The sequence below is a fragment of the Onychostoma macrolepis genome, chromosome 23 (assembly GCF_012432095.1).
Source record: "Onychostoma macrolepis isolate SWU-2019 chromosome 23, ASM1243209v1, whole genome shotgun sequence".
Lineage (NCBI taxonomy): Eukaryota > Metazoa > Chordata > Actinopteri > Cypriniformes > Cyprinidae > Onychostoma > Onychostoma macrolepis.
In genome coordinates this window covers 5433772-5448110 of record NC_081177.1, presented here as the reverse complement: position 1 = coordinate 5448110, position 14339 = coordinate 5433772, and the positions used below count along the sequence as shown (strand labels likewise).

The 14339-nt window shown below is 37.2% G+C and overlaps 1 protein-coding gene and 1 non-coding gene across 6 annotated transcripts in view; one reads left to right on the top strand and one right to left on the bottom strand.

Annotated features, from left to right (window-relative positions):
- The window catches only part of LOC131532152 (uncharacterized), a 54731-nt gene that overhangs the window by 15941 nt on the left and 24451 nt on the right, over window positions 1–14339 (bottom strand). For all 5 annotated transcript variants that reach the window (XM_058763590.1, XM_058763593.1, XM_058763591.1 and 2 more), the window contains one exon: window positions 4423–4509. In XM_058763590.1, the coding sequence (XP_058619573.1) occupies window positions 4423–4509 (87 nt within the window). The remainder of the gene's footprint in view (window positions 1–4422; window positions 4510–14339) is intronic.
- On the top strand, window positions 2301–2375 carry trnaa-agc (transfer RNA alanine (anticodon AGC)). The gene has a single exon. It is a non-coding gene; the product is annotated as a tRNA-Ala (tRNA).

Genomic DNA, 14339 nt, shown 5'->3' with positions numbered 1-14339 from the left:
CTGTTTACAGAATTAGTTATTTTCCAATCTGTATAACAAGCTGAACCCCTGAGTAAAGAGCAACAGCGAAAACAAAAGGAAAAGCTTGACTGATGTCTACGATCTATGAGACAAACCATCAGACCATATGCCCATCTGTTTCCATTGTAACCTTCACTCTCGCACACAGCCTCAATCCATTACCTTCGAGCTCTCTGCTTCAGTTCTACCTGCTGATTCACACCCTTAATCACTAATTTGACCAAAGCTAGCTATGCTAATCATGTCCCAGTGGGCAGAAACTTCAGCTAAGCTTCTTTCCAACACTCCAAATGAGTGATCTTCTTGCATTTTTTACTAAAACTCCTTAGTGCATTGCACCCTCTCTGTTTACTAAAAGCTCACAATGCCACAAGGAGTTAGCATTCCTCAGACAGCTCTGAGACAAAGCACAACACACCTAGAGAGCTCTGCAGTATTCCCCACTCTAAGCCAGACCAATTTTCCACCCAAGCACCCAGGCTGTCAGATTGTGGGTAAATCCGCCTTAATGTTACAGGTTTAAAAAGTCAACCATGTCAGACAATCCCATGGATTTAATGGCGGCGGTGGAAACAGAACCATGGCTACTTGTTTGGGAACTCTTAACAATGGAGGACCTTTTCGCGGAGTCCAAACTGAGTTACAGTATAACATTTTCAGACACAAATAGCACTGATCTTAAAGGGTAGTTCAGACAGAAATGATCATTACTCCTCCTCAGGTCGTTCAGAAACTGTCTGTGTTTCTTTCTTCTGTGAAACACAAAAGGAGGAATTCTGAAGAACAACAAGGGTCCAAACAACAACAAAACTGGACCCCATTGACATCTTTCAATTCTCATTTTCTTTTCCCACAGAAGAAAGGAAGCCATGCAGGTTTGGAATGACATGAGGACGAGTAAATAGCTGTTTCCATCCACCAATTTTTATAGACATTTTGGAATACTGCATTAAACAATGCTGGATGGAGCTGCCAAGATGTTTAAATTCGAAAAATTCAAAAAACTTGTGTAACAGATTTTTTATCTGATAAGAATACATGTACATAAACTACGATGGAAACACATTTACTGAATAAATTCTGTAATGCGAATCAAAAAAAGTCATGTGACTTTGTGAGATGGGATGGTATAACTGGACTAACCTGCGGACTGATTTAATTGAACAGCATCTGAAATGTTGTTTTGGTCATTCTGAATTACCTGAGCCAAAGTCCATCATCAAAATTACCTCCCAGAACTGTCTTACAGTAATGTTTTCTCAGACAGCAGGCATCTGCCTCTGGAAGCTAATTAACATGACTGCATTTACTGTGTTTTGCGTTGGCTTCTCCAGCAAATAACTTCACCAGTTTATCGGTTAGTTTTTCCAGTTTATCAGGAAGTTGTGATTTTGTTCTCTTTGTCTTGCTGGATGGAAACGGTACTGTATTCGCAAATGTTTAATGGGATATTCCAATTTTTGATTCGATGGAAACAGGTAACGCTGACAGAATTTGCAAATTTTGGTGACTTATTCATTTATACACCCTCATTTCATTCAAAACCTGTATGACTCCTGTTGAACACAAAAGAAGATATTTTAAAGAATGTTGGTAACTAAACAGTTTCGGTTCCCCTTGACTTCCATTGCATAGACAAAAAATACAATCCAAGTCAAACTGGACTATTCCTTTAACATTATGTTCCTTTAAAGTGAACATCAAATCAAACCAGACCCAATTTATTTGCTGCAGTTATTCCAAAGAATCTAAATATAATAACTTTCTCCATCTCTGAAATGACTTTTCTTTTCAGCTGACAAGACCATAAATAATTTACATTTTCTAATTAATTAAACAAACAAATAAAACATACATACATACATACATACATACCTATTAGGTTATCACTTAACACTATTTATCTAAACTTTAATTATTCTAGACTTCTGTTGTAAATGATTTAAAATCTAAAATCTTTCCAATACAGAGTAATTTAATGCTAGTTAACATTAAATAAATATAGGTTACCAGATAGCATTAACTAACAATGATTAAGTAATTTGTTACAGTATTAATTTATTTTTAACATTAGTTAATAAAAAAACAACAACTGTACATTGTTAGTTTATGTTAGCTCATGTCAATTAAATAATGTTAACAGATACAAGTTTTGACTTTTAGTATTGTATTTAGTAAATGTTGAAATCAACAATAAGTAAGACGACAGTAAGTATTTTTCATTGTCAGCTAATGATATTAACAAGTGGTACTTTATTGTAAAGCGTTACAAAAATGTTGCTTTCCTGTAGCTCAGATAGTAGAGCATGGCGCTAGCAACGCCAAGATCATGGGTTCGATTCCCAGGGAAAGCAAGAGCTGAAAATGTAAAACTGAAACTTGAATGCAATGTAAGTCGCTTTTAAGCGTCTGCTAAATGCATAAATGTAAATATTACATTACGAAACTAAAACAGGCTGCAAATGTCGTTTGATTAAACTTATTTTACATTTAGTCAAAGGGCTCATGTATATTAAAAAAAAAAATTAAAATCAGACATGGCAATGCCATCTGAATTAACCGTTTCAAAAAAAAAAAAAAGAATTTCCAACTGATCTTTTTAATATTAATTTTTATTTCATTTTACTAAATTAATAAAAATATATGTACTAGAATATGGAAATAAATTTACTGTACCTTCTTGATCACACTGCAAAAACATGAGGTTCTTGAGAAGTATTTTTGTCTTGTTTTCTTAAAATCACACCGAGAAACAAGATTACAAAAGAAGTCTTATTTTCTGTGAAATTTGTCAAAATGAAGCGAGTTTATGATTAAACATGATATATGACCTATGAGGTCAGAAAACTATTTTCATACCCCACTGTCATACATTTGTTTTTTTTTTTAAGCACTTGATTTTACTCATTTTCTCAGAAAACAAGACCTCAAAACGTCATTTTACAGAAAACGAGAATTCATTAATTTTACACCTCAAGTAAATCTATCTTGATTTAAGGATGTTTACATGTTTGAACTGGAAAACAAGAGATGAACACTAAGGAAGACTTTCAGTGCCAGTGCTTCAGTGCAGCATTCAGTGCCATAACTTTAGGAATTTAAGACTTTCTGCTCTAATTTAAGACCTTTTTAAGGTAGAAGGGTGTATTAAGCCTGTTTAAGACCTGCTGAAACCCTGATTCTCACGACTGACACAGAAGTGTGAGCGATTCAAATGACTGCCGCTTCCAGCGTCTTTGACGACAGTCGGTGACACCGCCGAGCACAGCAAGGTGGACAGAACAGCAAAATCGGCTAAAATAGCTGTCAATTCCCCGAGGCGAACAACATAAGCCCTCTCTGACACCCGAATGCTGAGTCAAGCCGATTCTGATGCCGTATAACACCCACGATAACCTCTGGAAAAATCCCCGACACGTCCGTGATCCTGACCTCCACACTTACTGGCTTAAACTTGCAGCCGGTATATAATCATCTATTCACACACAGAAAAGCTTGTGAAGATGAATGTCACATCTTTGCATCCCATTTCAGAGAGAACTTAACATCAGACAGAAATGTACTCAATGGTGCAGAATAGAAGAGCAAGGTGGGTGCGCAGAGACTCAAATAAAAAACTTCTGAGATGCTCTGAAAGTACAAGAGGGATTTCAGCCCTTTTTTTTAACTCACAGGTAGAAAAAGCCTTCAGAGTGCTCTTTGGGCTACATCTCTTCCTGCCCGCCACTACCTCTCTCTAACTAATAAATGACTTGAAGGAAATTTGCCATTAGAAACTCCTTCAGCCCACTCTAAGTGCTGATTCGTTGTGAACAGAACCCCTGTGTATTAATGCATGCTTCTTTTTTTCACCTCAAGTCCATTTCATTTATTTTTTCTGAGCGCCTGCTGTCTGCCAAGATTATCTTTTGCATTAGTAAATGAGCTTTTTATTCTTTCTCTTTGTTTTTTTCCCTCTCCGTTCAGCTGCGTGCCTCGGGAGCCACCTTTGCGAAGCTTCAATACTGATTTCCTCCAGGCGTACTGTGAGACTCCAGTTCACATGAGATTGTTTTTCCACAAACAAACTTTCATTTTCTTCTTCTGTCAATCATAATCATCAGTGCGGTGCTAACTGTGAAATAAAATGCCAGTGTGCACACAAACATGCAAATTATCACGCACACACACACACGCTCGCTGCTTATTGTAACTTAAAAGTAATAATGAATGCATCCAAAAGAATCTCCCTTTCTGAAATAAATGCATTCTATATTGGCGGCTTATTCTGAATGTGCCCTATCGGTAAGCAATTCACCAGGGTTCAGAGAAAAAGAGAGGCGAAAAGCAAGAGAAACAGAGACAGGCCGACACAAACATGACTGACAGGTGCATATGAGGTGTTTGTAATGCGGGTCTGACCGGAGTAAGGTCCTCCATACAGATGGGCAGCTCTCGCATCGTGAGCAGCAGGTCCAGACGGGCGCTGAGATTCGGGATGTTGCACATCTGAGGAAGAGGTGATATATCATTAGACGGCCTGGACAATATCAAGATGTGCAGCTATACACATGCTCAGGTTAGTACATATGGGTAAATCTCACAGAAAATGTCCAGGTCATAATTCACACCAAAAGTAAAAGCAAAAAAACATAAGAATTGATATTTTTAGAAAAATACACTTATTGAAAACATTAATTAATCACAATTAAATGTAATTAACTTTGATTAAAATTAAACAAGATATTAATACTAACCATAAATGCTACACATTTAAAATCAAAAGCAAAACACCATCTTGCAATGCTATGATTATTTATATGCATTATTCATATGCATTATTGCCATGAAAAATTTAATGTAAGTAAATTTTTTCATTCCCATTTTTATTGTAGCTATTCTTGTTATTGCAATACAGTATTAGATAAAAAAAATAGTGTAATACAATGATTTGTGTGTGTATAAATAAGGCTGGTACAAAAATACTACTATGCAGGTATGTACAGTGAGGAAAATAAGTATTTGAACACCCTGCTATTTTGCAAGTTCTCCCACTTAGAAATCATGGAGGGTCTGAAATTTTCATCGTAGGTGCATGTCCACTGTGAGAGACATAATCTAAAAAAAAATCCAGAAATCACAATGTATGATTTTTAACTATTTATTTGTATGATACAGCTGCAAATAAGTATTTGAACACCTGAGAAAATCAATGTTAATATTTGGTACAGTAGCCTTTGTTTGCAATTACAGAGGTCAAACGTTTCCTGTAGTTTTTCACCAGGTTTGCACACACTGCAGGAGGGATTTTGGCCCACCTCCACACAGATCTTCTCTAGATCAGTCAGGTTTCTGGCCTGTCGCTGAGAAACACGGAGTTTGAGCTCCTCCAAAGATTCTCTATTGGGTTTAGGTCTGGAGACTGGCTAGGCCACGCCAGAACCTTGATATGCTTCTTACAGAGCCACTCCTTGGTTATCCTGGCTGTGTGCTTCGGGTCATTGTCATGTTGGAAGACCCAGCCTCGACCCATCTTCAATGCTCTAACTGAGGGAAGGAGGTTGTTCCCCAAAATCTTGCAATACATGGCCCCGGTCATCCTCTCCTTAATACAGTGCAGTCGCCCTGTCCCATGTGCAGAAAAACACCCCCAAAGCATGATGCTACCACCCCATGCTTCACAGTAGGGATGGTGTTCTTGGGATGGTACTCATCATTCTTCTTCCTCCAAACACGTTTAGTGGAATTATGACCAAAAGTTCTATTTTGGTCTCATCTGACCACATGACTTTCTCCCATGACTCCTCTGGATCATCCAAACGGTCATTGGCAAACTTAACTCGGCCTGGACATGTGCTGGTTTAAGCAGGGGAACCTTCCGTGCCATGCATGATTTCAAACCATGACGCCTTAGTGTATTACCAACAGTAACCTTGGAAACAGTGGTCCCAGCTCTTTTCAGGTCATTGACCAGCTCCTCCCGTGTAGTTCTGGGCTGATTTCTCACCTTTCTTAGGATCATTGAGACCCCACGAGGTGAGATCTTGCATGGAGCCCCAGTCCGAGGGAGATTGACAGTCATGTTTAGCTTCTTCCATTTTCTAATGATTGCTCAACAGTGGACCTTTTTCACCAAGCTGCTTGGCAATTTCCCGTAGCCCTTTCCAGCCTTGTGGAGGTGTACAATTTTGTCTCTAGTGTCTTTGGACAGCTCTTTGGTCTTGGCCATGTTAGTAGTTGGATTCTTACTGATTGTATGGGGTGGACAGGTGTCTTTATGCAGCTAACGACCTCAAACAGGTGCATCTAATTTAGGATAATAAATGGAGTGGAGGTGGACATTTTAAAGGCAGACTAACAGGTCTTTGAGGGTCAGAATTCTAGCTGATAGACAGGTGTTCAAATACTTTTTTGCAGCTGTATCATACAAATAAATAGTAAAAAAATCATACATTGCGATTTCTGGATTTTTTTTTTTAAGATCATGTCTCTCACAGTGGACATGCACCTACGATGACAATTTCAGACCCCTCCATGATTTCTAAGTGGGAGAACTTGCAAAATAGCAGGGTGTTCAAATACTTATTTTCCTCACTGTATATAAGTAGTTTTAATTTAACATTTTTATACTAAAATTATGCTAATGAGATTTTTTTTTTCTAAAGAATAGTAGTCAAACTTTCATGAAAATAATGACACACTGCAAAAAAATTAAATAAAATGAAAAAAAAAAGTGTATTTGTCTTGAAAAATATACAATTTCTAACTTTTACATTTTGAGTTTAGGGTGAAAAATGACATGTTTTGTGAGATTCAGTGATACACATATTTAACAGGTTCCAAGATATCGGCTGAAACACAATCATAATGTACAGGTGCTAGTCATATAATTAGAATATCATCAAAAAGTTGATTTATTTCACTAATTCCATTCAAAAAGTGAAACTTGTATATTATATTCATTCATTACACACAGACTGGCATATTTCAAATGTTTATTTCTTTTAATTTTGATGATTAGAGCTTACAGCTCATGAAAGTCAAAAATCAGTATCTCAAAATATTAGAATATTACTTAAGACCAATACAAAGAAAGGATTTTTAGAAATCTTGGCCAACTGAAAAGTATGAGCATGTACAGCACTCAATACTTAGTTGGGGCTCCTTTTGCCTGAATTACTGCAGCAATGCGGCGTGGCATGGAGTCGATCAGTCTGTGGCACTGCTCAGGTGTTATGAGAGCCCAGGTTGCTCTGATAGTGGCTTTCAGCTCATCTGCATTGTTGGGTCTGGTGTCTCTCATCTTCCTCTTGACAATACCCCATAGATTCTCTATGGGGTTCAGGTCAGGCGAGTTTGCTGGCCAATCAAGCACAGTAACACTATGGTCATTGAACCAGCTTTTGGTACCTTTGGCAGTGTGGGCAGGTGCCAAGTCCTGCTGGAAAATGAAATCAGCATCTCCATAAAGCTTGTCAGCAGAAGGAAGCATGAAGTGCTCTAAAATTTCCTGGTAGATGGCTGCGTTGACTGTGGACATCAGAAAACACAGTGGACCAACACCAGCAGATGACATGGCAGCCCAAATCATCACTGACTGTGGAAACTTCACACTGGACTTCAAGCAACATGGATTCTGTGCCTCTCCACTCTTCCTCCAGACTCTGGGACCTTGATTTCCAAATGAAATGTAAAATTTACTTTCATCTGAAAAGAGGACTTTGGACCACTGAGCAACTGTCCAGTTCTTTTTCTCCACAGCCCAGGTAAGATGCTTCTGACGTTGTCTCTGGTTCAGAAGTGGCTTGGTAGCCGTTTTCCTGAAGACGTCTGAGCGTGGTGACTCTTGATGCACTGACTCCAGCTTCAGTTCACTCCTTGTGAAGCTCTCACAAGTGTTTGAATCGGCTTTGCTTGACTGTATTCTCAAGCTTGCGGTCATCCCTGTTGCTTGTGCACCTTTTCCTACCCAAATTCTTCCTTCCAGTCAACTTTGCATTTAATATGCTTTGATACAGCACTCTGTAAACAGCCACACCTTTCAGTAATGACCTTCTGTGACTTACCCTCTTTGTGGAGGGTGTCAATGTTCGTCTTCTGGATCATTGCCAAGTCAGCAGTCTTCCCCATTATTGTGGTTTCAAAGAACAAGAGATACCCAGAATTTATACTGTAGGGATGGTCATTTATTCAAACTCAAATGTAAATATTCTAATATTTTGAGATACTGATTTTTGACTTTCATGAGCTGTAAGCTCTAATCATCAAAATTAAAAGAAATAAACATTTGAAATATATCAGTCTGTGTGTAATGAATGAATATAATATACAAGTTTCACTTTTTGAATGGAATTAGTGAACAAATCAACTTTTTGATGATATTCTAATTATATGACCAGCACCTGTATGCCCTCAGGTTAGATACACACACACACACACATATATATATACATATATATATATATATATTTCAAGGTAAAGACATACAAGTTTTATGTATTATGTATATCTAATTTTAAGTGACCACCACTGCTGGAAGGTGTTCCAGTAAGAAATCATTATGCAACGCTCATTATCCAGGAATAATGTTTGCTGAAAATCATGAAAAACTCAAATCTCTTGTATAAATCCGATCCTGAAACATTTAGCATGGACTGACGCTGTGATTAATGCATCACAAACAGCATGTCCAGCGTTTGTTAAAATGACTAAAGATTCCTCTCAAAAACAAGACAGCAACTGCTGAATTCTCTAACAAAATCCCTTTATCAAGTCGTGTGGTTCATTTGCAGTGTGAAGATGAAGGTTAAGAATTCAAACCAACAGATGTCAAATTAAATCCCCTCATGGATTTTTCACATAATGAGGATGAGAAGAATTCAGTGCACTTGAAAATATGGCTGTGCACACATAAGCCGACCGAGGCAACTGACTAGATGGTCCAGAATGCAGACTAATACACATCAGAGATTCATATGAGAATCTGCATATGATAGTTGTGGTCCCCAAGTCACAAAATCTTGAGGGATGCTTTTAGAAAATGCAGAGTAATACTCATTAAAGCTGACAACAAATTCTGGATAAATCTCCTAAAACCTGTTAAGAACATGTCAGAGACATACAGTCATGGCCAAAATATCGGCACCCTTGGTAAATATGATCAAAGAAGGCTGTGAAAATTAATCTGCATTGTTAATCCTTTTGATCTTTTATTTAAAAAATTCACAAAAATCTAACCTTTCATTGGATAATAAGAATTTAAAATGGGGGGAAATATCATTATGAAATAAATGTTTTTCTCAAATACACGTTGGACACAATTATTGGCACCCCTAGAAATTCTTATGAGTAAAATATCTCTGAAGTATATTCCCATTCATATTCACAATTTTGAGCACTCCAGGGTGATTATGAACATGAAATTATCCAGCCATGGCTTCCTGTTTCACATAAATTTAAATAGGAGGGAAAACAAAGCCCAAATTCCCTTAATCATCCATCACAATGAGAAAAACCAAAGAATATATTTCAGATGTGAGGCAAAAGATCTTCAAAAATGAGTGAAGTGGCTTTAAGAAAAGAGCTAGAGCAGTGAAAATTCACATTTCCACCATCAGGGCAATAATTAAGAATTTCCAATCAACATAAAATGTTACGAAACTGCCTGGAAGAGAACGTGTGTCTATATCGTCCTAATGCACGGTGAGAAGGAGACTTTGAGTGGCTAAAGACTCTCCAAGGACCACAGCTGGAGAACTGCAGAAAATAGTTGAGTCTCGGGGTCAGAAAACAGCACCAAAAAAATGGTCAAACAGCACCTACATCACCACATGTTGTTTGGGAGGGTTTCAAGAAAAATTCTCCTAGATCATCCAAAAACAAACTCCAGCATATTCAGTTATCAGACACGACTGGAACTTCAAATGGCACTGGCTTCTATGGTCAGATGAAACTAAAAAATGAGCTTTTTAGCAGCAAACACTCAAGATGGGTTTGGTGAACACGGGGATAAAAAGTACCCCATGTGTACAATGAAATATACTGCTGTATTTTTGATGTTGTGGGCCTATATTTCTGCTGGAGGTCCTGGACATCTTGTTTAGACACATCGCATCATGGATTCTATCAAATACCAACAGATAAAAAAATCAATAAGTGACTGACTCTGTTAGAAATCTTATAATGGGCCATGTTTGAATCTTCTAACCGTACAATAATCCAAACACAAACCTCAAAAACAACACAAAAATGGGTCACTGAGCACCAGGGGCGGACTTAGCAATTTGGGGGCCCTAAGCAAATTCCAGGTCTGGGGCCCCCATACAATAACTGTGTGTCCTTTTATGCTTAACCCCTATTTTGCTCGCTCGCTCTAGTTTTCAGTTTATCCCTTCACAACCAGTAATTTACGGAGCCCTTTACAGGACATTGTGGTGGGAAAAATTCAGGGTGGGAGGAAAAAAAATGTTTCAAATGTTTTGCGTTCCCTCGCAAAACTTTTGCGTTCTCTCGCAAAACCATTTGAGATCGGACAAACGCTTCCTGTTTACTTTGCAGCTTGCAGTGGTTACAGCTCGTATGTTCACAATGGAGCGGTTCATAGAGTTTTATTTTGAACTTGCACTCAAAGTAATACAGTCAGTGCTTATGTCGAAGCACGGTTTTGGGACATTCTAAAACGCTTAATGTGGCTTAATGTTTTAATACAGTGACATTGGAGGACTAAATTCGATAATAATAAATCCTGATAAAAATTATTAGGCTCGCATTAATAACCTTATTAATAATATTACTAAGCAGAATAGCCCAGAATATGAACGCAACGCCCTGCACGTAGCCTAAGCTTTTTCTCCCCCATAAAACGCTTAAGGTAGGCTATAATGAAAACGGTGATTTAAAAATACCAAATACGTTGCATTCATATTCTGGGCTATTCTCCTTTATTAATAGTAATATTATTAATAAGGTTATTAATATAAACCTAACAATTTTATTAGTATTTATTATTATCAAATTTGGTCCTAATGTCACTGTTTTAATACATTAAGCCACATTAAAGCGTTTTAGAATGTTCCAAAACCGTGCCTTGAACTAACCACTGTCTGACTGTATTTCTTTATACTTGAGTCAAAGTTCAAAATAAAAACTCTATGAACCGCTCCATTGTGAACATACTAGCTGCATGAACCTTTCATTATAGCCTACCTTAAGCGTTTTCTATGGGGAAGAAAAGGCTTAACGTGCAGGCGTTACGTTCATATTCTGCTTTATTAATAGGAATATTATTAAAAGGTTATTAATGTTAGCCTAATAATTTTTATCAGGATTCATTATTATCGAATTTAGTCCTCCAATGTCACTGTTTTAAAACATTAAGCCACATTAAGCGTTTTAGAATGTCCCAAAACCGTGCCTTGAACTAACCACTGTCTGACTGTATTTCTTTATACTTGAGTCAAAGTTCAAAATAAAAACTCTATGAACCGCTCCATTGTGAACATACTAGCTGCATGAACCTTTCATTATAGCCTACCTTAAGCGTTTTCTATGGGGAAGAAAAGGCTTAACGTGCAGGGCGTTACGTTCATATTCTGCTTTATTAATAGGAATATTATTAAAAAGGTTATTAATGTTAGCCTAATAATTTTTTATCAGGATTCATTATTATCGAATTTAGTCCTCCAATGTCACTGTTTTAAAACATTAAGCCACATTAAGCATTTTAGAATGTCCCAAAACCGTGCTTCGAAATAAGCACTGACTGTATTACTTTGAGTGCAAGTTCAAAATAAAACTCTATGAACCGCTCCATTGTGAACATACGAGCTGTAACCACTGCAAGCTGTAAAGTAAACAGGAAGCGTTTGTCCGAACTCAAATGGTTTTGCGAGAGAACGCAAAAGTTTTGCGAGGGAACGCAACGTTTCTGGAGGGACCGCAAAAGTTTTGCGAGAGAACGAAAATATCTTTGCGAGAGAACGCAAAAGTTTTGCGAGGGAACGCAAAGTTTCTGGAGGGACCGCAAAAGTTTTGCGAGAGAACGAAAATATCTTTGCGAGAGAACGCATAAAAGTTTTGCGAGGAACGCAAAAGTTTCTGGAGGGACCACAAAAGTTTTGCGAGAGAACGCAAATATCTTTGCGAGAGAACGCAAAAGTTTTGCGAGGGAACGCAAAAGTTTTGCGAGAGAACGCAAAACATTTTAAACATTTTTTTTCCTCCCACCCTGAATTTTTTCCATTCACCCCGAATTTTTCCCACCACAATGTCCTGTAAAGGGCTCCGTAGTAATTAGTCAACTTGCTGCTGTTCTAAAGCAAAATTAGGCTACCTTATTTTTTTTCAGATCACAAAAGGAAGACATTATCAAAAAATAAAGAAAGAAAGAAAAAAAGAAAAATGCGTGCACTTGTCCAAAAACTTTTCAATCTTTTTACAAACATAAAACTATCCCATGCAACTCATTCCATATTCCAAGTGTTTATAACCCTTCCTTATTTTGCTTGCTCACTCAAGTTTATAGTTTATTTGTACTGTCACAACCAGTAATTTGTCAACCTGATGCTGTTCTAAAGCCAAATTTGGCTACCTTATTTTTTGAGATTACAAATGAAGACATTAGCCAAAAAAAAAAAAAAAAAAAGCTTGCACTTGTCCATTTAATAAATTGTAAACCTTTCCAATCTTTTTACAAACACAAAATTATCCCAGGCAACTCATTATATATTCCAAGTGTTCTGAAGGCATACTGTAGGCTTTGCCGAGAAACAAATCGAAAATAAAACCTATTATAAAGGGAAAATCTCCAGTCATTGCATTCGTGCATTTATACGAGTACGTGGCAGTTCGCGCCGGTGTGCCTAGAAGAAGCACACAAGAGAGTCATTTTGAAACATCAAGATAAATAAAATTGTGACTTGAAACACAATACTTTCTTTACTGAGGTGAATATCTCTGTTCTGAGGCAGTCAGACAGTATTATACAGCCTAGAATGCTCACAAAGAGCGCTCTCTCGTGATCACTATAGCTGTCTCTCACTTCAGTTAATTGCGATCTCACGACGTTCCATTAATAAGCTCTATACTGCACAATGAATCTCTTATTTACATCGTATCTACACTTTGTTATAATGAAATGATCCCCGAACTTGCAGAACTCAGAACATGACAAAAACTCGGCATTTTGATCGGTAAGTGGATTCTAACTTAAACACTTCTGGTCACTGCGTTCAAGAAATCAGCGCACATGTCTGTGAACGGCTACAGTGCTCAACGTTGCAAATATGTTTTGCCAATATCAGATGGGGCCCGCTGATTCCCCGGGGCCCTAAGCGGCCGCTTACCTCGCTTATTTGTTAAGTCCGCCCCTGCTGAGCACAAAACCAAGCTTCTGCTGGCCATTCCAGTCCTCTGACCTGAACCCTATAGAAAATGAGTGGTGAACTGAAGAGCACCAACATGGAGCTGGGAATCTAAAGGGTCTGGAGTGATTCTGGATGAAGGAATGGTCTCTGATCTCTTGTCAGGTGTTCTCTAACCTCATCAGGCATTATAGGAGAAAATTTAGAGCTGTTAAACTGGCAAATGGAGGTTTCAAAAAGTATTGAACAAAAGGGTGCCGTTAATTGTGGCCAATGTCTATTAGAGAAAAACATTTATTTCATAATGATATTTCCCCCCATTTTAAATCTTTATTATCCAATGAAAGGTTAGATTTTTGTGATTTTCTTAAAATAAAAGATCAAAAGGATTAACAATGCAGATTAATTTTCACAGCTGCCTTTGATCATATTTACCAAGGGTGCCGATATATTTGGCCATGACTGTATTTCACCTCAAAATGACAATAAATTATTATTCAAATTCTTAATTTAGAATTGCGATATTTTCACGACAATAATGCTGTTTTCTCCAAACCGTAATGCAAAAAAATAAAGATGATACTATTTGTAGTACTTTTAAAGTATTTATGCATCATATATTTAAAAAGTACATACATCATAGACTATATACATCATTTATACATCATAGAACTATAATTTGTAAAAATAAGACGTAGACTGTTTTAACGTGATCACAGTTTTATAAAAACATAGACCAGAGGGGGGGAAATCCCCCACCCCCACCCACCCCTACAAATCGCACCCTGTATGTGTGTGTGTGTATATATATATATATATAAAATAAACTATGAAAATATACGTATGTAGATTATTTACATGACAATCAAATATTAAATTATTACTATATTATATTAAAATGTATATTGTTTTATTTTAATATGTGACCCTGGACCACAAAACCAGTGACAAAGGTAAATTTTTGAAATTGAGATTTAT